General features: G+C 38.0%; 1 protein-coding gene and 1 non-coding gene across 2 annotated transcripts in view; both read left to right on the top strand.

Annotated features, from left to right (window-relative positions):
* The window catches only part of LOC103553667 (mitochondrial import inner membrane translocase subunit Tim23), a 34,611-nt gene that overhangs the window by 4,805 nt on the left and 1,818 nt on the right, over positions 1–27,988 (top strand). Inside the window, exons 3-6 of the mRNA XM_070569438.1 lie at positions 10,842–10,935; positions 11,157–11,241; positions 13,680–13,738; positions 15,576–15,686. Coding sequence (XP_070425539.1) covers positions 10,842–10,935; positions 11,157–11,241; positions 13,680–13,738; positions 15,576–15,686 — 349 coding nt within the window. The remainder of the gene's footprint in view (positions 1–10,841; positions 10,936–11,156; positions 11,242–13,679; positions 13,739–15,575; positions 15,687–27,988) is intronic.
* Positions 12,984–13,187, top strand: LOC139078400 (small nucleolar RNA SNORA74). The gene has a single exon (XR_011531331.1). It is a non-coding gene; the product is annotated as a small nucleolar RNA SNORA74 (small nucleolar RNA).

The following is a 27,988-nucleotide window of genomic DNA, read 5'->3' as shown; positions in this document are numbered from 1 at the left end:
TTCTATATGTAAGATATCATCTACAAAGAAAGAATTACTACTTCTTTTCCAATTTGGATGTCTTTTATTTCTTCTTCTTGCCTAATTGCTCTGGCTAAAACATCTAGTATTACATTGAATAGAAGTGGTAAAAATGGGCATCCTTGGGGCTGGCCTGGTGGTATAGTGGTTAAGTTTGTGTGCTCCACTTCAACAGCCCAGGGTTCATGGTTTCAGAACCCCGGCACAGACCTGCATACCACTCGTTGAGCCATGCTGTGGTGGCATCCCAATACCAAAAAATAGAGGAAGATTGGCACAGATGTTAGCTCAGGGACAATCTTCCTCACCAAAAGAAAAAAATCAGGGGAGGGGGAGCATCCTTGCCTTTTCCTGATCTTAGAGGGAAAGCTTTCCATCTTTCACCTCTGACTATGGTGTTTGCTATGGCTTTTTTCATATAGGGCTTTTATTATGTTGAAGTAGTTTCCTTCTATTCCTGGTTTGTTGAGTGTTTTTATCATGAAAGTGTGTTGGATGTTGTCAGATGCTTTTTCTGTATCAATTGAGGTGATGATGTGTTTTTTTCCTTCATTCTGTTAGAGTAATGTATTACATTGATTGGTTTTTGTATATCAGACCATCCTGCATTCCAGGAATAAGTCCTGCTTGCTTATGGGATATAATCCTTTTAATATGCAGCTGAATTGAGTTTCCTAGTATTTTGTTGAAGATTTTGCATCAGTTTTGATAAGGGATATTGATCTGTAGTTTTCTTAGTGTCTTTGTGTGGCTTTGGTATCAGGGTAATGCTGGCGTTATGCGAAGAGTTATGAAGTGTTCCAGGTATTCCCTCCACTTCAGTATTTTGAAAATAGTGAGAAGGGTTGGTGTCAGTTCTTCTTGAAGTGTTTGGTAAAATTCACCAGTGAAACCATCAGGTCCAGGGCTTTTCTTTGTTGTGAGATTTTTTTATTACTGATTCAGTCTCCTTACTAGTTATAGGTCTGTTTGGATTTTCTATTTCTTGGTGAGTTTCGTATTTCAAGGAATTTGTACGTTTCATCAAGGTCATCCAATTTGTTGGCATACAGTTGTTCATAGTACAGTCATGTATCACTGAACAGTGATGATATGTTCTGAGAAATGCATCATTGGGCACTTTCGTCCTGCAGACATCATGGAGTGTACTTAAACCTGGATAATTTAGCCTATCACACACCTACACAAATGGTACTAATCTTATGGGACCACTGTTGTATATGCAGTCCATCATTCACCGAAACGTCATTATGCAGCACGTGACTGTACTTTCTTACCCTTTTTAATTCTGTTGATTTGGTAGTAGTGTCCTCATCTTCATTTCTGATTTTAGTAGAGTCTTCTCTCTTTTTTTCTTAGTCCATCTAGCTAAAGATTTTTCTTTTTTTTTTTTTATCTTTTCAAAGAACCAACTTTTGGTTTCGTTGATATTTTTTTCTCTATTGTTTTTCTGTTCTCTATTTCAATTATCTCTGCTCTAGTATTTATTATGTTCTTTGTTCTGCTAGGTTTGAATTTAGTTTCTTCTTTTTCAAGTTCATTATGTTGTAGAGTTAGGCTGTTGATCTGAGATCTTTCTTGTGTTTTAATGTAAGCATTTATAGCTATAAATTTCCCCCATAGCACCACTTTCACTGAGTCTCCTAAGTTTTGGTATGTTGTGTTTTCTTTTTTACTCATCTCTTAAGTATTTTCTCATTTCCTTTGTGATTTCTTCTTTGATGTGTTGGTTGTTTAAGGTCTTTTTTGATTTCTACAAATTTGTGAATTTTCCAATTTTACTTCTTTTATTGATTTCTAACTCATCCTGTTGTGGTTGGAGAAGATACTTTGTATAGTATCTTTTAAAATCTATTGAGACTTAATATGTGGCCTGTCAAATGGTCTATCCTGGAAAGTGACCCACATGCACTTGAGAAGAATATGTATGTTGTTGTTATTGGGTAGGGTGTTTTGTGTATGTCATGTTAGATCTAGTTGATTTATTATTGTTTAAATCTTCTATTTCATTATTATCTTCTGTCTGGTTATAATGGTTACTGTCCATTATTGAGAGTGAAGTATTGGAGTCTCCAAATGTTGTAGAACTTTCTCTTTCTCCCTTTAATTCTGTCACTTTTGCTTAATGCATTTTGATGGTCTGTTATTAGGTAAGTAAATGTTTATAGTTGTTGTATCTTATTGCTGTATTGAAGCTTTTATTGACATAATGTTCATTTTTGCCTCTTGTAACCTATTTTGACTTAAAGTCCATATTTTCTGATAGGAGTATAGCCACCTGCTCTCTTATGGTTATTATTTGCATGGACTATCTTTTTCTATCCTTTTACTTTCCATCTTTTTGTGTCTTGGATCTAAAGTGAATTGCTATATGCTGGTAGACAGCATATAATTTGGTAATGGATTTTTATAGAAAGTTTAATCCATTTACATGTAAAGTGATTTCTGATAAGGAGGGATTTCTGTCATTTTGCTATTCATCTTCTGTATGCCTTCTGGCTTCTTTGTCCCTCATTTCCTGCATTACTGTCTTCTTTTGTGTTTACTTGATTTTTTTGTAGTGAAATGTTAAATTTCTTTTTTCCTTTTGTATATATTCTATAGCTCTTTTCTTTGTGGTTACCATGGGGATTATATTTAACACCCTAAAGTTATAGCACTCTAATTTGAATTTATACCAGTTTAACTCCATAATGTACAAAAATGCTGCTCCTTTAACAGCTCTATTCTCACCCCTTTTGATTGTTGATGTCATAAAATTACATCTTTATACATTGTATGCCCCAGAACGTACACTAATAATCTTGTAAGTGCTTTAGACTCTAAAATTATGTAGAAAACAAAATGTGGAGAATTACAAACCTAAGTTAAAATAATACCTTTATAATTGCCTATATGTTTGCTTTTGTTAATATCTATATCTCTTCGTAAGGCTCTGAATTACTGTCTAGTGTCCTTCTCATTTCACTTTGCAGGACTCCCTTGATCGTATCTAGCAGGGCAGATCTAGTGGTCATGAACTTCCTCAGCTTTTGTTTATGTAGAATTTCCTAGTATCTCTCCATCACTTTTGAAGAACCGTTTTCCTGGATATAAGATTCTTGGTTGACAGGTTGGGTTTTTTTTAGCACTTTAAATATATTGGCTAACTACCTCGTGGTCTCCAAAGTTTCTCTTGATAAATCTGCTGCTAATCTTGTTAAGGATCTCTTGATGTGACAAGTTGCTTCTTTCTTGCTGCTTTCAAGATTCTGTCTGTCTTTAGCTTTCAAAAGTTTGGTTTTAATGTGTCTCAGTGTGAGTCTCTTTGAATTTATGTTACTTGGGGTTCATTGAGCCTCTTGGATGTTCGTATACATCTCTTTCATCAAATTTGGGAAGTTTTCAGCCATTATCTTTTCAAACATTCTGTCTTTCTCCTTCTGAGACTCCCACAATCTGTACATTAGTCCACTTAATGGTGTCTCACAAGTCCTTTAGGCTCTACTCACTTTTATTCAATTGTTTTTCTTCCTGTTCCTAAGACTCAGTAATTTCGGTTGTGCTATCGTCAAATTTGATGATTCTTCACCCTGCTCAAATCTGCCTTTGAATCCCTCTAGTGAAGTTTTCAGTTATTGTACTTTTCAGCTCCAGAATTTCCTTTTGCATTCTTTTTAGGTTTTCTGCCTCTTTATTGATATTTCCACATCTCCTTTAGTCTTTGAGCATCTTTGAGACAGTCGTTTTAAAGTCTTTTCCTGGTAGATGTACCATTAGTCATGGTCATGTCGTGAGTGTTTCTGTTTATTTATTTTTTTCCTTTGAATAGGCCATATTTTCCTTTTTCTTTATATGCATTGTGCTTTTTTTGGTTCTTATTGAAAACTGAACATTTGAATCTAGTAACGTGGTGACTCTGGAAATCAGACTCTCCCCCCTCCTCCAGGGTTTGCTTTTCTTTTTGGTTATTGTCTTGTGGTATTATTATTATTAATTATTATAGGCTGTCTCTGTGCCAGGGCGCAACCTGAGATGTAAACTTAAGCTCTTCTCAGTTCTTTTCGGAGCCTGCACTTTTTCCTGGGCATGTGTTGTCACTTTCTAATTTTCTCTTCATATGCAGTTGCTTTTGAATGCCCTAATCTTTAATGTCTGCCTCACAAAGGGGGAGAAAAGAGAAAAATGAAAGAGGAAGCAAAGGATAAGATCTTCATTAAAACCCCTGAAATAAGCAGGGTGGGCTGAGGTGGACATGCAACAACAGTGGCTGCCTGCTGTTTTGTCCACATCTCTGTAGTCAGAAGCAGCAGTCAGTGATCAGAGCACGAATTAAAGGTTTATTTTTAAAAGCAACAAGCAACATCTTCTCAGAGAAGGGACACAATAGAAAGAATAAACAAATGGGACTTCATCAGACTAAAGAGCTTCTTCAAGGCAAATGAAAACAGGATTGAAACAAAAAACAACCCACTAACTGGGAAAAAATATTTCCAAGTCATACATCCAACAAAAAATCAAACAACCTGATCAAAAAATGGGCAGGAGGCATGAACAGACATTTCTCCAAAGAAGATATATGGATGGCCAGTAGGCACATGAAAAGATGCTCATCATCACTGATCATCAGGGAAATGCAAATCAAAACTACACTATTACATTACACTCGTTAGAATGACAAAAATATCTAAAATTAATAGTAACAAATGTTGGAGAGGTTGTGGAGACAAAGGAGCCCTCATACACTGCTGGTGGGAATGCAAACTGGTGCAGTCACTGTGGAAAACAGTATGGAGATTCCTCAAAAAATTAAAAGTAGAACTACCATACAACCCAACTATCCCACTACTGGGTATCTATCCGAAGAGCTTGAAGTCAGCAATTCCAAAAGTCCCATGCACCCCAATGTTCATTGCAGCCTTATTTACAATAGCCAAGACGTGGAAGCAACCTAAGTACCCATCAACAGATGAATGGATAAAGAAGATGTGGTGTATATGTACAATGGAATACTACTCAGCCGTAAAAAAGAACAAAATTGTCCCATTTGCAACAACGTGGATGGACCTTGAAGGAATTATGTTAAGTGAAATAGCCAGATAGAGAAGGACAATCTCTGTATGACTCCACTCACATGAGGAATTTAAAAATGTAGACAAAGAGAACAGATTAGTGGCTACCAGGGAAAAGGTGGGGTAGGGGTGGGCACAAAGGGTGAAGTGGTGCACCTACAACACAACTGACAGACAGTAATGTACAACTGAAATTTCACAAGATTGTAACTTATCATTAACTCAATAAATAAAAAAAGTTAAAAAAAAAAAAGCAAGAAACAACAGTTTTAAAAGCATCCCAATAAAAATACTGGAGTGAGTAGTTAGAAAATTATAAGAAATTGTTAATATTAAGTTAAATGTAAATGAGAATGTAAAGCCTGGGTATCTTTTTAATGAAATCTTAAACCAGATTTCTACATATAATTTAAAAATGTAATTTACTACTTGAGTTTATTTTATTAGATCAGATTATTAATATTACTGAAAGTCTATGGAAATAAGAGAAGCGTAATGAAAACAAATATTTGAAATTGGAATTATACATTTTAAAGTTTATATTAGCCTCAGCATTTTGGTTTTTGGGGTTTTTTTGTTTGGTTTTTGGTTATTTGGAGAAGATGCTGATTCAACACAGGTAAAGGTGCAAATGACAGATTGTTTTAAATCTCAGTTTATAATATCGTTACTGGACTAAACTGATCAAGAAGCTTCAAGGAGTAGTTGTTGGTTATATCAGGAATGTAAGGTTGATTTGACACCTGGAAATCAATGTGCTACGCCATAGCAATAAAGGACAGAACTTTATTCTACCGATTATCTCAATAGATGCAGGAAGTGTTTGACAAAATTCAATATCCCTTCATGATTGGAAAAAAACCCACTCAGTAAACTAGGCGTAAAAAAGAACTTCTTCAGCCTGATAATTGGCATCTACAGAATATCCAAAGCTGACATCATACTTAATGGTGAAAGACTGAATGCTTTCCCTCTAATAAGGAACAAGATAAGGATGTCCACTCTCTTCCCCTGTTAGTTATTATTGTATAACCAGGGCAGTTAGGGAAGAGAATAAATAGCATCCAGATTGATCACAGAAAAAGTAAGACTGTTTGCAGATGACACAATCTTGTCTACAGAAAATCCTAAGGAAACCACAAAAAATTATTAGAATAAACAAGTTCGGCAAAGTTGCAGAATACAAGATCAATCTACATAATCAATTATATTTCTGTAGAGTAACAGTGGATGCTATAAAGATGAAGGTACAAAAACAATAGCATCAAAAAGAATAAAATATTTAGGAATAAATTCAACAGAAACGCAAAACTTATACTCTGAAAACTACAAGGCATTATTGCAAAAACACAGAAGACTTAAATAAGTTGGATGATATTCCACTGTCTGAGAAGATTTAATATTGTAAAGTAACAATAAGCTCCAAATTGACCTGCAGATTCAACATAGTCCCTATCAAAATCTCAGCTGGCTTTTTTGCGGAAATTGGTCGATCCTAAAATTCACGTGGAAATTCAAGAGATGCAGAATAGCCAACAATCTTGAAAAAGAAGAACAAATTGGAGCCCTCACACTTCCTGATTTCAAAACTTATTACTGAGCTACAGTAATTAAGACATTGTGGTGCTGGCATAAGGATGGATCTATAGGTCAATAAGACAAAATTGAGAATCCAGAAATAAACTCCCACGTTTACAGTCAGTTGGTTCTCACCAGGGGTACCAAGACAATTAAGTCTTTTCGACAAATGATGTTGCGACAACTGAATCCATATGCAAAAGAATGAAGTCAGACCCCAGCCTCACACTACCTACAAATGTTAACCCAGAATGGATCAAAGATTTAAATATAAGAGCTAAAATTATAAACTCATAAGCAATTATAGGGGTAAATATTTTCGACCTTGAATTAGGCATTGATCTCTTAGATATGACACGAAAAGCACAAGTGATAAATAAAATCGATGTTAGATTAAATCAAAATTTAAAACTTTTGTGCATCAGACTGCACCATCAAGAAAAGAAGACAGCCCACAAACTGGGAGAGAATATTTGTAAATCATGTATCTGACAAAACTTTTAACTCACTCATAAGACAAGCCAATTTAGAAATCGGTGAAGGATCTAAATAGACATTTCTCCAAAATGTATACAGATACCCAATAATCACATGAAAGATGTTTGATGTCATTAATTAGAGAAATGCAAATCACAAAACCACAATGAGATACCAATTCACACCCACTAGGATAGCTGTAATGAGAAGCCCAGGCAGTAACAAATGTTGTTGAGGATGTGGAGAAATGGGATCTTCATACATGTGGCTAGAAATGTAAAATTATAGAGCTGTGTTGGAAATAGTCTGGCAGTTTCTCCAATTATTAAAAATAGAATTACCGTATGACCCAGTAATTCCAGTCATAGATAAATACCCAAAAGAATTGAAAACATGTCCACACAATAAATTTTACAATATTCATTGATTTTGTTTTAAAGGTAGCCCTCTGTCAGTTGTTTAATCAAAATGTCAAAACTAATCACATGTGTTTTACTTAAATGTTGAACCCAAACTTAAAGGTTGTAGTCTAGCTCTGTTTTAAAATACAGAAACATTGTGATCCTGCATTGCCAGGTGAGGCTTATTAAGTTAGATATAAAAGAAGATTCTGTATTTTTAAAAATTGTCATTTCTTGCTTAATCATAAGCACTTATAGTGGCATCTTCCATTTGAATGCTAGAGGGTCTTCAGAAGTCAAAAAGTTTTCTCAATCTCGTTGTTATAAATAACCATGGAAAGCCTAAATTTAAAGACTACACCTTAATAAAGATTGCATTTTGTGAAATATTTTTTCCATACTTTTGAAGGATGGAGACATGTTAAGTAGTACCTGTCAACTCACCGTATAGTGATTTTTGGCAGCAACTTTTATCTGAGGCACTATTTGTGGTTTCTCTTGCTATTGCTTTTGTATTATCACTACTTTTGCATCCTCACTGAAATATTAAAAATTATATTAAGTAGTCTTTCTCTTGTTAGGCCAGAAGAGCGAGTATAAAAACAAGGAGAATTTAAATATTTCCGACATCCGTAGTGTCATCTAGTTGAAATATAAAGATTTCATATAATGTTGGCCTTCTATTTCATCAAGTACAGTGATGCCCATTCTTGGATTCATTTCTCTTCTGTGTTAGTGAACAAATGGTACAGATAGTATTTTAGTGACACCAGTGTCCTAAGTGTCAGCAGCACATATTTTAACAGGAACTTTTCAGTATATCTTCCCTACTTGCATTGTTTCAAGATACTTTGATATCAACCTTGTTAGATGGTTGTTTCTTACAGTTTTAAATTTGGCTTGCAGAAGTTTTTTCTGTATAACCATAAACTGTTTATCTTTTCTTTTTAACTTGTTAAAAAATTTTATTGAGGTCATAAGTTAATAACATGAAATTTCAGTTGTACGTTATTATTTGTCAAGCACCGTATATATGTGCCCCTTTACCCTGTATGCCCACCCCCCAGCCCCCTTCCCCTCTGGTGACCACTACTCTGTTCTCTTTGTCCATGTTTGTTTATCTTCAACATGTGAGTGAAATCACACTGTGTTTGTCTTTCTCTGTCTGGCTTATTTCACTTAACATAATACCCTCAAGGTCCATCCATGTTGTTGCAAATGGGATGCTTTTGTCTCTTTTTATGGCTGAGTAGTATTCCATTGTATGTATACCACACCTTCTTTATCCATTCATCAGTTGGTGGGCACTTGGGTTGCTTCCACGTCTTGGCTATTGTGAATAATGCTGGAATGAACATGGGGTGCATAAGTCTCTTTGAATTGTTGATGTCAGGTTCTTTGGATAAATACCCAGTAGTGGGATAGCTAAGTCGTATGGTATTTCTATTTTTAATTTTTTGAGAACTCTCCATACTGTTTTCCACAGTGACTGCACCAGTTTGCATTCCCACCAGCAGTGTATGAGGGTTCCCTTTTCTCCACATCCTCTCTGACATTTATTTTTTTGTCTTGGTAATTATAGCCGTTCTAACAGGTGTAAGGTGGTATCTCCTTGTAGTTTTGGTTTCTGTTTCCCTAATGATTAGTGATGTTGAACATCTTTTCATGTGCCTTTTGGCCATCTGTATATCTTTTTTGGAAAAATGTCTGTTCATATCCTCTGCCCATTTTTTGATTGGGTTTTTTGTTGTTCAGTTTATTAATCATATTTTTAAAGAAACCAAGAGCCTTAATTTTATGCGTTGTTTTTTGTTTTTGGGTCCCCGAAAGAATGAATGTAATTTGGCCAGGTTCCCCTCCCTCAAAAAATCTTAGCAAATTTTTGTTATTTTATAAATGTTGTATGGTACATTTTTATTGCCTTGAAAAGGTTAAGCCCCAATGACAAATAACCAATCACATTGTTTTCAAGTGGCTCTTTGTGTGAATTGATGTACATTTTCTTTCAACCCTTGTAGTGTTTTTTTATGGTTGACCCTACCTGAAGATTGAATTGTGCTTACTAATGTTCATCACTACCATCTTTTTTTTTTCCTTATTGTAATTAGTGATCCATTTCTGGGTTGAAGGATAATAATTCACCTCATCAAATCACATGTAGCATTTCTAAAAACCTCAAACAGGAAGGACGCTTTAAATCTAAGTCATTAATTTAAAGCCAGGAAACAGCCCAAATTTGTAGAACTAAGTATAATAACTACATCATGACACAGGATCTATTCAGAGTTTGTTCATTATTGCCCAACAGACCATTTCTGTATGATGAGAGTAGATGCTTACTTATTTGTGCCATTTTGGGTAAGAATGTAGACACAATCCAGAAACCAAAAGCCAGTGCAGAGCTACTGTTTTCCTAGTGAGGATTGCATTCACCAAAGGTCAGTATACCCTTTGCCAAAGGGATGTGTACTTGTTAATGTTTTTTGCCAAGGGTGTATGCTCTCCTTTGGGGATTTATTTTAACCATTTTTGTATGGAAAGCTTGGCAAAAATGTATTGGATCTGTATTGTATTGTATCATAAAAGTGATTGTATTGCAAAATCAGTCATATTGTGCTCTTACAGTATCATTTCTCAACCTAGGATTCTTAGGTGACCTTCAAGGGGTTCATACCAAATTCTGTGTATATAGTTACTGGAAAGAGGGTTTATAGATTTCTAAGATTGTCAAAGGAATATATGCCCCCTTAAGAATTATTAAGAAGGTAATTGTGCCCTTGCATAACTGATTTAAATGGTTGTGCTTGTATAGTTTCTGTTCATTTTTTTAATATCATTTGGTCTTATACATAGTGAAATAGTACTTGATAAATAGTAGCTATAGAATGAAAGTTTTCTTTCACCTTCCAGACCAGTCTCCTATCCTCTGTTACTTCTCATAGCTTTCAGTTTACACTTCTCTCCTTCCTAAACTCTCTTGCATTTTAAATTTATCATTAAGAAGGCAAATTACATAAAACTATCAAACTTACATTGAGAAGCAAAGTTCTCTATGAGAATCCTCCTAAGAACTAATGAGCATAACTATATATGTTGTATTTTTCATTTCAGTTTGATTTAGGAGTTACTTTTGTTGAGCAAAATTTTATTTTTATTTGAAGAAAATTTTACTTTTGTTTGACTAGGTATAGTTGAGTTTTAGTTAATTTAGGTTTTACTTTCTGTGAAAAACTACTTTGAAAAATTAAAAAATGCTTTGCAAGTACTGTTTCTTGAGGGAAGCTCAGCTTGGGTTTTGTTATTATCCCTTTAGGATACAGATGAGTTTATTTTACCAACTGGAGCTAATAAAACCCGAGGCAGATTTGAACTGGCCTTCTTTACCATTGGAGGATGTTGTATGACAGGTGGGTATAAGAGGTCTTTTTTAAATGTCTTCAATCCAGATAGTCAAAAGTGCTTTAAAATCAAAAGGGGTTAGAATATTGCTTTTGGGGTTGTTTTAAAACATCATTATATACATTTTTTAATCTTTTCCTATTAAATAAAAATGAAAAACAATCAGAAGTGCGGTTGTTTTTAATATAAACCTGTATTATTTGGATGACTTGTTACTGTGGTTTACTAGGGGCTGCATTTGGAGCAATGAACGGTCTCCGGCTTGGATTGAAGGAAACCCAGAACATGGCCTGGTCCAAACCAAGAAACGTGCAGTAAGTCTTATGCAATTATCCAATGTAGTGGTGTTTGAATATGAATCTCTACTTTGTTGGCTTGATGAGCACAATCTTGAGATTATAAATACTTAGAGTATTGATAATATGTTTTGGTCACTTTTTTTTTATTCAAAATATAAGGAACTAAAGAATTAGGTTACTGTGAGTCTAAGCTTTCAAAAGGAGTGGTTTTCGAGTCAGTGTCCCTCAGCAGCTGGTGCTACCCCAACCTAACTTCTCAGCTGCACCTGTTCCATTCTATAGGCCTATATAACATGCTGTTCAAATTGTTAAATTACTAGTACATTATTTGGATTGTTCGAGGGACATGCAGAACCGTAGGACGTGTGTGGTAAGTGAAGAAATAAGAAGCATATAAGAGTGATTACTAGGTCTGATGTCATTTGAATTGAACTGCTGACTTCACTTTCCATTTCTCATATGGAAAGCTGCAGAAAATTTAAATGAAAATCCTAGAATTTAGAGGTAGTTCCAAAAGAAATAAGACAGTCTTCTCTTAGGAAATTGAAGTTTGCAGAGAAGGGAAAGTACTATTTAGAAGGTCAGGAAGTGTATAAAATGTATATCTTCACCCTGCTTAAGAAATAAACATGACCACTCCCTGTTGATACTCCCTAAATAATGTTATTTAATTTTGCATGTTTTTATACTTTATTAGAGTGGAATCACACAGTATGTATTCTTCGATGGCTCATGGTTTTGTTTTGGACACTTTAAACTCCATCTTGCTTAACCAGCAGATGGCAGCAGGTGTGCTAGAATTAGACCTTGGAAAAACCTGAAGGCCTGTCAAGTTTTCTTATTCCTGTTACTGTATGGGTTGCAGCTCTTGCTTTACTAGCCCAGATCCTTGCATATTTTTATGTTCATATTCTTAATATTTGTTCCTTATGTATTATGTATTCTTATGTGTATTATGGAGAATTTTGAATGTATATAAAAGTAAACAAAACAGTACAGTGATACACACATCCTTCAACAATCATCAGCCAGGACCAAGACCAATTGTATCCCATCTCCTTCTCCCCTCCCATATTATTTTGAAACAAATCCCCAAGTCATAACATTAAATACCAATTTGAAAGTGGAAGGTCTCCTAGCAAAGACAACCTTTATTCCTTAAAACAATGATGGCTATTAATGTTTGGGGGAGAGGCAAATTGGTTTGCCTTGTTTAAATCATATTTTTAAAATCTTGTATACCATTTTTTAATATAATCATTCTGATCTTCCTAAATAGGGAAACAGCATTTAAAAATGAAAAGAAGATAGGATTTGGGGACAGACAGATCTATGTAGTTTGAAAGTCTAGCTTCATTATGTACTGTTTTGTTTTCTTAGGTAAGCTTTCTCTGCTTTTTGCCTTTAAGAATTATTGAGAGATGATTAAAGTAAGAGTAGATAAGGGCCCAATAAATGGAGGTATGTTGCCAAATTGCAGCCCAAAGAATTTTACCGGTTTGCAGTGCCGCCAGCAGTACAATAATGAAAATTAATAGTTTTAAAAGCTTGTTATAAATGAAAAGACAGTGTGGTGAACTTATAGTAAATATGCACCGTAATTAATCAGAAACAATATACTTCTCCATAATCATTGCTAATTTTTTTAAATAATCTTTTAGAGGTAATCCATATTTTTGTTATTATTGGGCATTAATTTAAATGAGCTCTTAAATTAAATGAGCTCTTTTACTGTTCGTTGTTGTAATTCCACAATATCCAGCAGTAGTCAGCTGTCCGGACAGAATCCTTCCTGTGACGGTGTTACACTGCTGGGAGAGGAATGTCCTGTCTTCTTCCTCCAGTTGCCTCTGCCACTGTTCTGGTGGCATCTGGCACTGGTGCAAGGCAGAACTGTGCTTCCTTGAGAGTGTGCTAAGCATTCACTTTGGCTGCTTAGTTCTAGTCTGGAAGCAGACACAGTGTGCTTTCTCCGTGTATTCTGGTTAGATAGCTTTTTCCTTCTCCTTGAGTAATCATCTTTAGTTCTGCTTTATACTCTATAATAGTCCATGCTTTGATTCTCCCTAATATTCAAAGTATATACTTCTCCCAGAAAAACTTAATGGAAAGCTACTTTGTTCATTATAATGGCTTTTTTTTTCATGATCAGTTTCTGTAAACTTCTCTGTAAAATATATTCCAGACTGTCACTCAAAGACTATATATATTTAATAATAATTTCCCCTACTCATTGCCCAAAAGTGTTGGAGGTTTTAACGTAACCTTCATTTATATTTATATAAAGTGAAACCATCCTTATTGAATTCTGAGGTATTAAGTTTTAAAATTAAGAAAACTTTGGGTATTGGGTTTATATGTTTTAAATAGCTAAAATTATGGTTTTTCAAATTACTAGTGAGCTAATGATTCTAAATACTGATTCTTTCTCTTTTCTCTTTCTGCCCTGCTAGGATTTTGAATATGGTAACTAGGCAAGGAGCGCTTTGGGCTAATACTCTAGGTTCTCTGGGTAAGTAGAGATCTCATTTGATAATAAATCATTAAATGCAAAGAAAGTAAGTACACATATGATGAACAATTTGATAGACCAAAATTCTGGTCCTTGGATATTAAAAATTATGTTTAAATCCACTCTAGTGAGTAGTGTAAATAGTACTTAGGAAAAGACCGTGAACTACATAATAAAATAATTCCCAATGCCGATACCCTTGTGAATACCATTTCTGAATGTTTTAAATCTTTGTAAACATTGCATCCTCTCCTGTCCGAGCGAGAAACCAAATAAAATCATGTCTTAACTAAATGAAGTCCAGGTAATTTAGGTCCAAGGCAAATGGCTTTGTATGTTAGGAGAGGTTCAAGGTCCTGTACTTAGACATGATATTAATTCGGCCCTCTTTCTATCTTTTCCTAATAGCCCTTTCAGCATTCTGTCTACTTAAGCAGATTTCCCTGACTTAATTGCCAGAGTTGCAATAGGGCCTTTGTAGATAATGAAAATATTTGCAGAAACAAGGAGTAATTTAATAGTACTTAGTCAAGACCAAATGATTTCATACTATATTGTTCACGAATGATTGACTCTCTTGATTACTCATGACTTATAATAAGCCTACTTGTGGCACTTATGCCCTAACATCCAAGGTTTTCTTGGTGACTTAGTTGAAAGTCTGAAAACCTTTTAATTGTGGCAGATTAAGTAAGGGAAAATGTAGGCATCTCGTTGAAAAGATAGGAAAACCTCTGTTATGACAGACTAAGATCCTGGCGTTGTCCCAGGATGTGGGAGCAGTACGTTTTCACACTGTAAAGTCAGATTCACATTTTGGATCCTAATAAATGGCTGGTTCTGTATGCTGCTCTTGTCCTCATTGCCCCCACCCCCACACACACCCTCCTCTTTTGTTCTTATTTGATTGTTTATATACCTAGAGTGATCAGGCATCCTGGTCTGCCCGGGACTGTCTTAGTTTTAGCCCTGCAAGTCTCATGTTCCAGGAAACCCTCAGTCCTGGGCAAACTGGGATGGCCAATCACCCTGTATGTTCCTGTTGTAATATGATCAATCACAGTGTTCTGCTCAAGTTCAGTTTCAGTTAAATAAGTTGAAAAGGGAAGAGCCTTTATAGAAGTATAAAAACATTACAACAGAGGAGTGGTAAGGCTGAGCTTGATGTAAAGTTGACAGGGTCAGATGTGGCTATAATTTTAAGAGGGTAAGGGAAAGGATTAATGCGTTCACAGCTAATGGGAATCCTTACAGGCATAGAAGGAGGATGGTTTGGGGGAAGGGTCTTGTCATGACTAAATAGTGCTAGAGCTACAGTTTTTACACGTGCAGGAACCAAACCTCACTTTTTTTTTTTAAGTTACATTTTTTATAATAGAAATACATGTGTTTTTGTTTCTAAATCCAAAGTATGGCTATGATAAACAAAATATGTGAAAATTAAAGATACTTTTTCTGGGACTCCCCAGTGGTGCTTTTCATAAATGGCTACTATTAGTGTTTCTTCTGAATTCTTCCCAACATATTCTTTGCATAGCCAGAGTAATACACACATGTGCCTACTTTACTTGTAAGTGAATATAGCTCTTCCTGCTTTTTAAGTGAGTGTATAGTATTTCATTATATGCAAAGTCCCTTTTTGGATCAGCTCCCTCTTGGTGAGCATTTTGTTTGTTGCCAGGCTTTTGCTGTTACAAACAATGTTCTAGTGATCATTCTTTGTGTATCTTTGAATACTTTTAGAATGATGTCTGTGGGATAACATTTATCTAAATATAATTACCATACTGACATTCAGCCACTTATTTATTTCTGATCAGTTCCATTTCCCCTGTAGCTTTGCTTTATAGTGCATTTGGTGTCATCATTGAGAAAACACGAGGTGCAGAAGATGACCTCAACACAATAGCAGCCGGAACTATGACAGGCATGTTGTATAAATGTACAGGTGAGTACTGTTGAATGGAGAGCTCTCTCAATATACTTGACATATGCTTTTTATTCATAGTTTTCAAAGAAAACGTTAATGCATTTTTGCAGTGTAATCTAGGGTTCTCTGAAATCTCATGGTTATTTGGGGATTGTTTTTTTTTTTTTTTAAAGATTTTATTTTATTTCCTTTTTCTCCCCAAAGCCCCCCCGTACATGGTTGTATATTCTTCGTTGTGGGTCCTTCTAGTTGTGGCATGTGGGACGCTGCCTCAGCGTGGTATGACGAGCAGTGCCATGTCCGCGCCCAGGATTCGAACCAACAAAACACTGGGCCGCCTGCAGCGGAGCGCGCGAACTTAACCACTCGGCCACGGGGCCAGCCCCTGGGGATTGTTTTTTATTTTGTTTTTTAATTTTGATAAAATACACTTAAAAGTGAACAGTTCAGTAATGTTAAGTACATTTACATTGTGATGCAACCAGTCCTCAGAACTTTTCTTCATCTTGCAAAACTGAAAATATACCCATTAAACAACAACTCCTATTTTCCCCCTTCCTTCAGCCACTGGCAACCAGCATTCCACTTTCTATCTTTATGAATTTGACTACTTTACGTACCATGTATAAGAGGAATCACACAGTATTTTTTTTTATGACTGGCTTATTTCATTTAGCATAATGTCGTCAAGGTTCATCGATGTTGTAGCATGTATCAGAATTTCCTTCCTCCTTAAGGCTGAATAATATTCCGTTGCACATATATACCACATTTTGTTTATCCATTCATCTATCAGTGGACACTTGAGTTGCTTCACCTTTAGCTACTGTGAATAATGCTGTTACCTAACATGGGTGAACTTAAATACCATTGAATTTTGAAAAAAATAATCAAAACTCTGTCCTTTCCAAGGGAAAGGGCAGAGGAAAAGGGACACACAATCCTTAAAACTGAGAAAGTTCCTTCAAATCAAGAGGGAAGGCAGGTCTTCACTTAGCACAGGTAAAACAAGTGTTGCTATTCTACTTAGTTCTCAGAGAAAAGAGCAAGATCTGCCTACTTTGGGAGAGAGCTGCTATCTGATCTCTTTTCACCCTTGTGGCCAGAAGCACAGCACAGCCTCTGCTGAGCGTCTCAGGGTGCTGAAATCAAAGTATTGGCTGGGGCTGTGGTTCTTAACTGGGAGTCCAGGTCCTCTGCAAAGATAACTGATCATTTTCAGAATTCATTCCTTCTCTTGCTTTCCGTATGGACCTCTCCATCTTCAAGCCAGCAACAGCACATCAAACTCTTCTCATGCTTTGAATCTCTCTTACTTGTTCTTCTGCCTTTCCCTTTTGCTTTTAAAGCTTCATGTGAGTACATTGAACCAACCTAGTAATTCAGGATAATCTCCCCATCTTAAACTCAATATATTAGTAACCTTAATTCTCCCATAAAGTCCCTTTTGCCATGTAGACTAATGTATTCATGGGTGTAAGAGCAGGGAGCAAAAATCATGGAAGCCAAATTTCTGCTTACCGCAGTTAGATGATAACACTCCCATTTTATAAATAAGAGAGTTGAAATTTAGGAGGGATAAAGAGCTTGCCGCAAGTCACACAGATAGTAAATGGCAAAGCCAGAATGAAAGGCCAAGTGTATGTGAGTTCAGGCTCTGTGTTTCCCTTGACCCTGAAATTCCTCTGTTCCTGCCCACCGTTCATCTTAGACAAGTGATGCAGTTTATTTCTAATCAAACACAGCTGTGGAGGACATTTTTCTGTTTAACAGAGAAGAGAAAGACATGCTCATTGTACTTCACAAGCCCTCTGTTTCTTTCATCTTGATTTTTCTGTTTTAACCCTCACCTCACAAATGTTCCCCCCTCCTCAAAAATGAGAAATGGTTAGGGAGAGAATAATAAAGGGCATATAAAAAAAACAAACAAGGAAATACAAGAGGCAGAGGTACAACAGAAAAGAGAGAAAAGGGAAAAGAAAAAGTCGAGGCGAGGAGTTTTGGAAGATGGCAGACTAGGAGGATCCTTAACTCACCTCTTCTATGGACACAACAAACCTACTGCCCGTGGAACAATTTCCTCTGAGAGAGATCTGGAAACTGGATAAAAAGAACCTCCACAACAAGGGACATCACAGACAGGGGTGAAAGAGGCAGAGATACAGCCCCACTGAGGAAAAAACCACATCCTAGCGGCAGTGCTTCACAGCCAGGAGCGATCTCAAAAGTACAGAGCTTGTCCTGGAGGAGTTGGGGATTTGAACTCCACATTAGGCAACCCAGCTCTTAGATCCAGCACGAGAGAGATGAGATCCCATAATACCTGGCTTTGCTGGCTTTGAAAACCAGTAGAGAATACACTCAGGAAAACTATAGACCATCAGGGAAAGAAAAACCTGCTGTTAAAGGGACCGTGCATAGACTTAATCCAGAAACCAGCACAGAAACACCAAATAGAAAAACGTATAGTCTTTTGGTAAAACAGACTTACTCACTAAGCTCAGAGTGCATCCCAGAGAGGCAGGAGGTGGCTGGGCCCAACCCCAGGGACTGAGACGCTGACAGCAGCCATTATTGTAACCTGGTTCAGTCGAGTTAACATGGACCCTGGGAGTCGCCATTGGAATCCTTTTTCTAGTCTGTTAGTACGTGAGTCTGCCCTGCCCACTAGAGTACCCAAGGCAGTCAAACACAGCCAGGCAGCAGGCAGACCGCTCCAGGGACCAGCCCTGCCCACCAGTGAGCCCATGCGGACTTGTGAGCCCACAGGGGACTTGTCTTGCTAGCCATCACAAATGGCCACACAGAGGCTCTGCCCCACCTACCAACACCTGACAGGGTTGTGCACTCCTGTGGCTAGGGCCTGCCCCGCCCATCAGCGCTCCTGAGGGAGCTGTGCACTGCGGGGCAGCAAAGCTAGTTCTTACCAGAGGCCTGCCCTGCCCAAAAGCAAACTGACAACAGCCATGCGTCATGCAGCTAGCCTCACCTGAAGCCTGCACCACATACCAGAGCAGAGACAGCTGAGTGCTGCAGGAGCTCACCAGGGGCCCGTAGCAATCGTGTGCCCCCTGTCCTAGCATCCAGCCCTGCTGGGAGCCTGACTCACTTGTCAGCAAAACCATGGGAGATGTGTGCCTCCAGACCTGAAGCAGCTGTGCCGGGGGCTTGCCCCACCCAATAAAGTGCCCATAGGAGATACGTGCAGCCAAGCTTCACAACCAGCTGACCTGGGGGCCATCCTAGCCTACCTGTATGCCTACAGCAAGAACAACCCCACCACAAAAGGACACACACAGCCCACACAGAACACTCCTGGAGCATTTGGCACGGGTGTGAAGAGGGGAGCACACTGCTGGGCCCCATAAAGCGTCTCTTACATAAGGCCACATTTCCAAGATTGGGAGACAGCTCATCTACCTAATACATAAAAATAAGCACAGAGAAGTAGGCACAATGAGACAAAGGAATGTGTTCCAAATACAGAAACTGGACACACATCCTCAGAAGAAAGAAGTAAATGAAACAGATGAACAATCTACCTGATAAAGAGTACAAACTAATAGTCAGAAACATGCTCCCTGATCTGGGGAGGAGAATAGATGAACACAGTGAGAACTTCAGCGAAGAATACAAAATATAAAAAGGAACCAATCAGAGCTAAAGAATACAATAATTGAAATGAAAAATTCATTAGAGGGAATCAACAGCAGAGTAGATAACACAGAAGAATGGATCAGTGATCTGGACAAAACATTAGAGGAAATCATCCAAGCTGAACAGAAGAAAAATTTAAAAGAATGAGAGCAGTCTAAGGGACCTCTGGGACAACATCAAGCATACTAACATTGCATTATAGGTGTCCCAGAAGGAGCAGAGAGAGACAAAGGGGCAGAAAACTTTCTTGAAGAAATAATAGCTGTAAACTTCTCTAACCAGGGGAAGGAAACAGACATCCAAGTACAGGAATTACAGAGTACCAAACAAGATGAAAGCAACAAGGCCCACACCAGGACACATTATAACTAAAATTATAGAATTAAAGGGAGAATCCTAAAAGCTACAAGAGGAAACCAAGTTAACATACAAAGGAAACCTATAAGGCTATCAGCTGGTTTTTCAGCAGAAACCCTACCACCTAGACAGGAGTAGCACAATATACTCAAAGTTATGAAAGGAAAAAGCGCACGACCAAGAATACTCTATCCGCAAGGTTACCATTCAGAATGGAAGGACAGAGTTTTCCAGACAAGCAAAAACTAAAGGAGTTTATCACCATTAAACTGGCCTTGAAAGAAATGTTACAGGCACTTATTTAAATGGAAAAGAAAAGCCACAAACAGGAATAAGAAAATTATCAAAGAAAAAATATCACTGGTAAGGCGAATACCACCTCTGAAACCAGTATTAAGGCCAAAACTCAAAGTACTAAAATTCTATCAATAAGAGGTTAAGGGATACACAAAAATAAAAGAGGTAAAATACGATATCAAAAACATAAAGCATTATAGTGGGAGAGTAAAAGTGTAAGGCTTTTAGTAAAAGGTCAGACTTAAGAGACCAGCGACTTAATATAGATTGCTATTTGTAGGTTATGATGTGTGATAATAAGGGCAACATTTCTTTATTGATCTTCTGTCTGGATGATATATTCATTGACGTAAGTGGAGTGTTAAAGTCCCCTGTTATTACTTTGTTACTGACAATTTCTCTATTTGTCTGTTAATATCTGCTTTATGTATGTAGGTGCTCCTCTGTTGGCTGCATAGATATTTCCAAGCGTTATATGCTCTTATTGGATTGTTTCCTTTATCATTATGTAGTGTGCATTAGACCAGATGGACCTAATAGATATACACAGTTTTCCCTCCAAACACTACAGAATACACATTCTTTTCAAATACACACGCAACATTCTCCAGGATAACTCAACATGTTAGGCCACAACATAAGTCTCAATAAATCTAAGAAGACTGAAATAATATCAAGCATCTTTTCTGACCACGGCAATATGAAAATGTAAATCAACTACAAGAAGAAAACTAGAAAAGCCACAGATACATGGAGATTAAAACATGGCCTGGTGGCACAGCAGTCAAGTTCACATGTTCTGCTACAGCGGCCTGGGGTTGCCCGGTTTGGATCCCAGGTGCGGACTTACACACCGCTTGTCAAGCCATGCTGTGGCAGGCGTCCCACATAAAATAGAGGAAGATAGGCACAGATGTTAGCTCAGGGCCAGTCTTCCTCAGCAAAAAAAGGAGGATTGGCAGCAGATGTTAGCTCAGGGCTAATATTCCTCAAAAAAAAAACCTAAAAATACTTAGATGTTGAAAATCTTTAGGGTCAGACAAAAGAATTTCAAACTTTAATTGGCAGCACAAGGGTGGCATTCAACCAGCAAGAGTTTAGTTGGCCCAAACTATGTTTATAAAAGATCAAATTAATATTTTAAAACCTTAAGATTTCACACAAAAACCTGGAATTCCAGCTTCTTTTGAGTAAATAGAAGACACCAAGCCCACATTATGCGTGGTGGCACATGGCTGGAGCCGAGTGGAGCTGCTTCTGCCCCACTGGATGGGCACTGAGGCTCCAGCTCAGTTCCCACCGCTTGCTGTTTTCTTCCTCAAGGTAAGCCGCTGGGGCATTTGCTGTGGTAAGCTCAGCCCTAAATATAAGAATGTACCGAGTTATCTAATTTAAGACGTACTGTATGTTTTTAAAAGATAGGAAAAAGGCAGAACACTTACTATTATCGAAAAAAATGGGAGCCTAGCTACTTGTGTTAAGGACTTCCTTGTAGTAGTAGCATTTCTAACGCAGCTTATAAATTATGGAAGAGGAAGCTCTTGGCCCAGAAGAAAAGCAGAAAAGAATGTCCATTAACTCTGTCAGGTGACAAGTGGATTTCAGTTTCCATTGCATTTGCGAACATAGAGGAGGTAAATAATCTGCACGCCTACAGCTCCAACATTGGTTCACAGTTTCTGGCTGAACAATTTAGCTCAAGACATCAAAATCACTAACAAAGGCAATCAGTGTCTGTTATTGATTTCTGGTTTAGAATAAACTTAAGAAGACAGAGCACAGAATTAGGAATTTTGTGTGGCACGAATACAAATATAACTTCAACTTCCAGATCGAAGAGTTTGGAAAAGAGTTGAGGCACCCTTTTAGTGTAGAGCTAGCATAAACTGTTAAGGAAAGAAGTATACATTTAGGGAATGGCTAATTCCTGCCGACCTAAAATATTTCCAGTCCCAGTGTACTCTTCAGAAATAGAAAGTACACAAAAGGTAAGGAGTCTGGAATGAAAGCAGTATGACTCAACATAGGTATGGAGCTACTTTTGAGGAAAGAAAATTCATGAGGAAAAATACTTGAGAAAATGAGTAACTGTCAGACCAACAAGGGGATCAGTGTAAAGGAATAATTCTGCTGATGTGATTTTAGTTCAGGTCTAATGCTTATTTAATGAGCTGTGTAAATATTTTTCAGAGGGTTTGAAATGTCATTATTAGATTTCCTGTGGGATATGAAACTCTGTTTAATAATGACCAGTATTCTACCAGAACAAGAGCAGCTGTAGTTTTGCTATCATTCATAAGCTTAGGAATGTTTAAGAGGCCTGGTCACTTATCTTCAGGAAACAAAGCCTCGGAAACCAAAATGGGCGCCCCCTTCCCCTCGCAAATATCCCTGAGATATCCTGCGCCTTCCATAGGAAAATCATCTTCTAAAAGCAAACTAAGTAAAAGGATGTACAAATCCAGTTCTTCAAATTAGTTAATTGTCATCTAGGTTATTGGTAAGCGTACTATTTATCAATGAATGCTAGGCCTTCAAAATTAAAGTTCATATGCCAAGAAGAGCCTCTTGGTGACTTCTTGATTTCTGTTACTGGCATCAGCATTCTTCCCGTAAACAGAAATGCATGTCACATGGGTAACAGGCAAAGGACTAACTGCCATAATATATAAAATAGTTCAGGGGCCGCCCTGTTGCCGAGTGGTTAAGTTCTCACGCTCCGCTTCAGCAGCCCAGGGTTTTGCCGGTTTGAATCCTGGGCGCGGACATGGCACCGCTCGTCAGACCTCGCTGAGGGGCATCCCACATGCCACCAACTAGAAGGACCCACAACTAGAAATATACAATGGTACGGGGGCACTTTGGGGAGAAAAAGGAAAAATAAAATTGTAAAGAAATTCAACAAATCACTTGAACCAGTAACCCAATAAAAAATGGAGTATGGACGTGACACAGCACTTCAGGGAAAAATACAAATGACCACTAAATGATGAGAGTTGCTAAGTCTCACAAGCAACCAGGGAAAAGCAAAATAAAACATTAGGATAATATTTTTCACCAACTGGTTTTAAAAAAATGGTAGATGACACTAAATATTGGCAAAGGTAAGCAAGTATTTTGAAGGGCAATTTGGCATAATAAAGTTATTAGTACTTTAAATATGTAGATGCTTTGCTCAAGTAATCTTTCAGCAATTTATCCTACAGCAAACTGAGATGTTGCACAGCTGTATGTATCAAGGTGTGTAAGACAGGCTAAGGAGAAGGTGGTTTTTGAACCAAGATAGACAGATGGGGGAGCATGTGAGGTGGGTGTCCGGAAGGAGTGATTTAGGTAAAGGTAACAGCAAGGACAAAGGCCCTAAAGTGGGAGTCAAAAGGCAATGGGGGGGGGCTGGCCCTGTGGCCGAGTGGTTAGGTTCGAGCACTCCGCTGCAGGCGGCCCAGTGTTTCGTTGGTTTGAGTCCTGGGCGTGGACATGGCACTGCTCATCAAGCCACGCTGAGGCAGGGTCCCACATGCCACAACTAGAAGGACCCACAACGAAGAATACACAACTATGTACAGGGGGGTTTTGGGGAGAAAAAGGAAAAAAATAAATTCTTCTAAAAAAAAAAAGGGCAATGGGAAGAGTAGTAGAATGTGGAGTCAGAAAAGTGGCAAGGGACCAAATCAAAGAGAAGATAGAGCTTCATGGGCCCTCGAAAAGAATTTGGCCTAACTGGACTTTGATTAGTTCTTATCTTCTAAATACTAGCATTTCCCTTTACTTATAAGCCTTAAATTGTTTTTTTGTAACTTCCAGAGAGTTAAACTTTCACCCTTCTCCTGAGAATAGAGTTTACAGCAGGAGGTGTTAACTCAGGGTTTATAAACCCTCCAAAACTTCCATAAGATTCTCAAACAGGTCTCACTTCCTACCTCCCGCAGAAAAGCAACCACCAGAGAGACCAAGAATCTGGCCGAAAATAGTCCTCAAAGGGCCCAGTGATGTGGCGAGTCAACAACAACTCGTGTTTAGCGAGTCTGGCCCTGCCTGGGAGAACTGGGATTGCAGGGAGGGCTGGGTGCGGCGGCGGCGAGCAAAGCCAGCTGCTGTGCTCTTCAAAGTCACACATGTTGCTTCCACTCTGTAGCAGAGCAAAAAAGGAGAAGACAAGGAAACAGCCTTCTAGTGACCAGTCACCTTTGATTGACCTTCCTCTCACCATCCCCCATTTCATCAGTTGTGAAGGTCACCACCAGTCACCTGAGTGGAAGCCCTGAACTTCTGTGACAGTATTTCTCATTGGCCATTTTGACTTTAGGCTTCTACTGCTACAGTAGTCTATCTTATCTGCTCTCTATTTCTAACTTAATCTTCCTTAGGGATGGTTCTAATACTCCCTGTCAAGAAACCTTTGATGATGACACGCTGCCTTTCAACCGAAATTTAAACTTCTCACTGTAGCTTTCCATGCTCTAATCCTAACCTGTCTTTCCAGACTTTTCTCTCAGACCTTTCTTATGCACATCCTGTGACCAAACAGATAAATTTGAAATCCAGTCCATCCCTAAGGCCGAGCTTAACTGTTATTAGCTTTGCAAGAAATTGTGCTGATTTTTCCTTTCTGTTTCCTGGAGGCATGGTGAAAAAGGCAGTGGGCTTTGGAGTCAGACTGGATCGACTTGATCACTAAAGAGCTTTGTGAACAGAGAGAACTTGTCTGGATTTCAGTTTCTTTGTCTGTAAAACAAAGGTGACCTCTGTTCCCTTCATAGAGCTGTAAAGGAGATAACCTATAGAAAGCAGTAACTTCCTTTTTTCACCATAAGCACATTTCATACGATTCTCACAAGACTTAACACAGTTTTCCTGGTAGGAAGTCAGTAGACAGTATCTAAGACTGAAAAATCAAGAAATAGGAAGATAATCATCTTGTTAAGAAACGTGAAGGTAACAGAGCAAAGAATTATAGTTGTTGCCTTTGGGAGCTAGGAATTAGGGTGAGGATGATGAGTGCAGCAGATTGTTGTGCATTGCTCAAATCTTTTAGTACCATCTTGACTTTTAAAATTATGTATATGGACTACTTTGATAAAAATAAAATTAAAAGTGAGCAAAGACGTATCAACATAAAAAATTAGGCATAATTAGACTGGGGAGGGGATAGTTAGTGTTTAATGGGTACATAGTTTGTTTCAGTTTTACAAGGTGGAAAAAGTTCTCTGGAGATGGATGGTGGTGTTGATAGCACGGCAGTGCCAATATGCTTAATGATACTGAACTGTCCATTTAAAAATGGTAAAGTTTATGTTATGTGTATTTTACTGCAATTTTTAAAAATAATAAATTTGACAAAATTTTTTAAAGTTAAATAGTGCAAAAGATTTTTGGTATTTAGTAGCCATCTCAGTGTGTAGGGAGCGCTATTCGTCTGCAGCAGTGGCCAACTCCTGCTGGCCAGATGTCTGGCTGTTCGCTGTCCGCAGGCTACAAATGTTTTACATTTTTAAGCAGTTAAATTTTAAATGGTTATGTAAGTCCCTACGTAATATCCTTTGGGCCTTCAAAGCCTAAAATACTTACTTTTGGCTGTTTTAAGAAAAATTTGCTGATTCCTACCCTAAAGTAATTGTCAGTTTAATATGTTGGCTCTGCCAGTAACCAGCTTTATGTCCCACAAACAAAGCACCTTGAATATTCCGGGCCTCATCTTCCCGTGTTTAGAAGAGGGAATATTTGCCCTTTCTGGAAGAGTTGTGTAAGGATCCAAAAGATAGAAGGTGAAACTGTGAAGCATAGGTCTCGTGTTTATTTTGCTTTATAGAGATTGACCGTTGGCCTTATTTGGTTACTCTTTGTTCAAAGCAAGTGTGTTTGCTAATCACCTTCCTGTGCTCCGTTGGGCAGAAATTTGATTACAGAAAGCCTAAAGCCAAGGCCCTCAAACTTTTTTTTTTTCTTTTTTTTTTCTTAAGTTAATGATAGGTTACAATCTTGTGAAATTTCAGTTGTACATTAATGTTTGTCATTCGTGTTGTAGGTGCACCACTTCACCCTTTGTGCCCACCCCCACCCCACCTTTCCCCTGGTATCCACTAAACTGTTCTTAGTCCATAATTTTAAATTCCTCATATGAGTGGAGTCATACACAGATTATCCTTCCCTCGCTGGCTTATTTCACTTAGCATAATTCCCTCAAGGTCCATCCGTGTTATTGCAAATGGAATGATTTTGTTCTGTTTTGCAGCTGAGTAGTATTCCATTGTATATATGTACCACATCTTCTTTATCCATTCGTCTGTTGATGGGCACTTAGGTTGCTTCCATGTCTTGGCTATTGTAAATAATGCTGCAATGAACGTTGGGGTGCATAGGACTTTTGGGATTGCTGACTTCAAGCTCTTTGGATAAATACCCAGTAGTGGGATGGCTGGATCGTATGGTATTTCTATTTTTAATTTTTTGAGGAATCGCCATACTGTTTTCCATAGTGGCTGCACCAGTTTGCATTCCCACCAGCAGTGTATGAGGGTTCCTTTGTCTCCACAACCTCTCCAACATTTGTTACTATTAGTTTTAGATATTTTTGTCATTTTCATGGGTGTAAGGTGATATCTTAGTGTAGTTTTGATTTGCATTTCCCTGATGATCAGCGATGATGAGCATCTTTTCATGTGCCTGTTGAAGGCCCTCAAACTTAACACATCAACCAGTTGGAAAACTCTGGAGTTAATGGAAAGAGTTAAAACTAAAACATGGCTGGTATGTGATAAAAGGCTACCCTTGAGTCAGGATTAACTGTGCTTAGTAAATCAAAGACTATGTATGTTTGGTGTCTTGTTGCTGGAAATTACTTTCTTTGAAGACTAGAAAAAGTTACCTAATTCATTTGAACTAAGTTTGTTTCATTCTGGCCAGAAAGTAGAAAGCTTTCTGGGGGATAAATGATTCTTAAGGGAACCTTAATATGCCACTGATGTCCCAAAGATCTTAAAGCCTTACAGTTCTCAATGTCATTGTGTTACCCCTGGCACCTATGCCCAAGGAGGCTTGTTATTTGATAGCTGAGAACTAGTGTGAAAATCCTTCCAAAAGGGCCAAGTAGAAACCGTGTCCTTAGGACGCTCAAAGCAAAGGGCCCACTGGAAGGAACAGTGTGCGGCTCTTTCCAAACCAGCCGGCAGACTGGAGAGTCCTGTGGACCTGTACTCAACTACAGGCCGAGGGCAGTTAGTCTGAAGTTGAATGTTTGGTCCCAGGAAAGTGTCTGCAAAATTCTTCTTTCAATAACCTGCTCTCCATCATTTTTCTACTAACAAACAGCAGTAAGGCCACCTTAGCTTTTGCTTTGCTTTGTGTTGATTCAGAATGGAGTTAGAGTAGTGTTATGTTGTAAGCTGCTTGAAAGAACCCTCATTACACTCAAAGTTTAGGTCTAATAACTGAGCCATAGTGATGCTGTTGCAGATAGCTGAGCTGCCTTTTTTTTTTTTTTTTTTTTTTAAAGACTTCATTTTTCCTTTTTCGTCCCAAATCCCCCTGGTACATAGTTGTATATTTTAGTTGTGGGTCCTTCTAGTTGTGGCATGTGGGACTCCTCCTCAGCATGGCTTGATGAGCGGTACCATGTCCACGCCCAGGATTCGAACCAGTGAAACCCTGAGCTGCCGAAGCGGAGCACATGAACTCAACTACTTGGCCATGGGGCCGGCCCCCTGAGCCTTTTTTCTTTTGTGCTTCATAGTTTAGTTTTTCCATTTTTAGGTATTTGGTGTAATTATAGTTCACTTTCAGATCCTGCAACATTTTATTGACTTACTGGTCAAAGCAAGGTAGATCCTTATTAAACTGAACAGATTGTTGTGAGTGAGCAGGTTGAGTGCACATTACTTTTACAATTTTTCAACCACATTGAATGCAGTTGCAACTCAGCTGCCATGCCTAGTCTAAATATGGCAAGATGATACAAAGAAATGACGTGGACTTCAAGGAGATAGTTCCCATTTACTTCACTTTTTTAACGT

The sequence above is a fragment of the Equus przewalskii genome, chromosome 1 (assembly GCF_037783145.1).
Source record: "Equus przewalskii isolate Varuska chromosome 1, EquPr2, whole genome shotgun sequence".
Lineage (NCBI taxonomy): Eukaryota > Metazoa > Chordata > Mammalia > Perissodactyla > Equidae > Equus > Equus przewalskii.
This window is presented reverse-complemented; position numbering and strand designations above follow the sequence as displayed.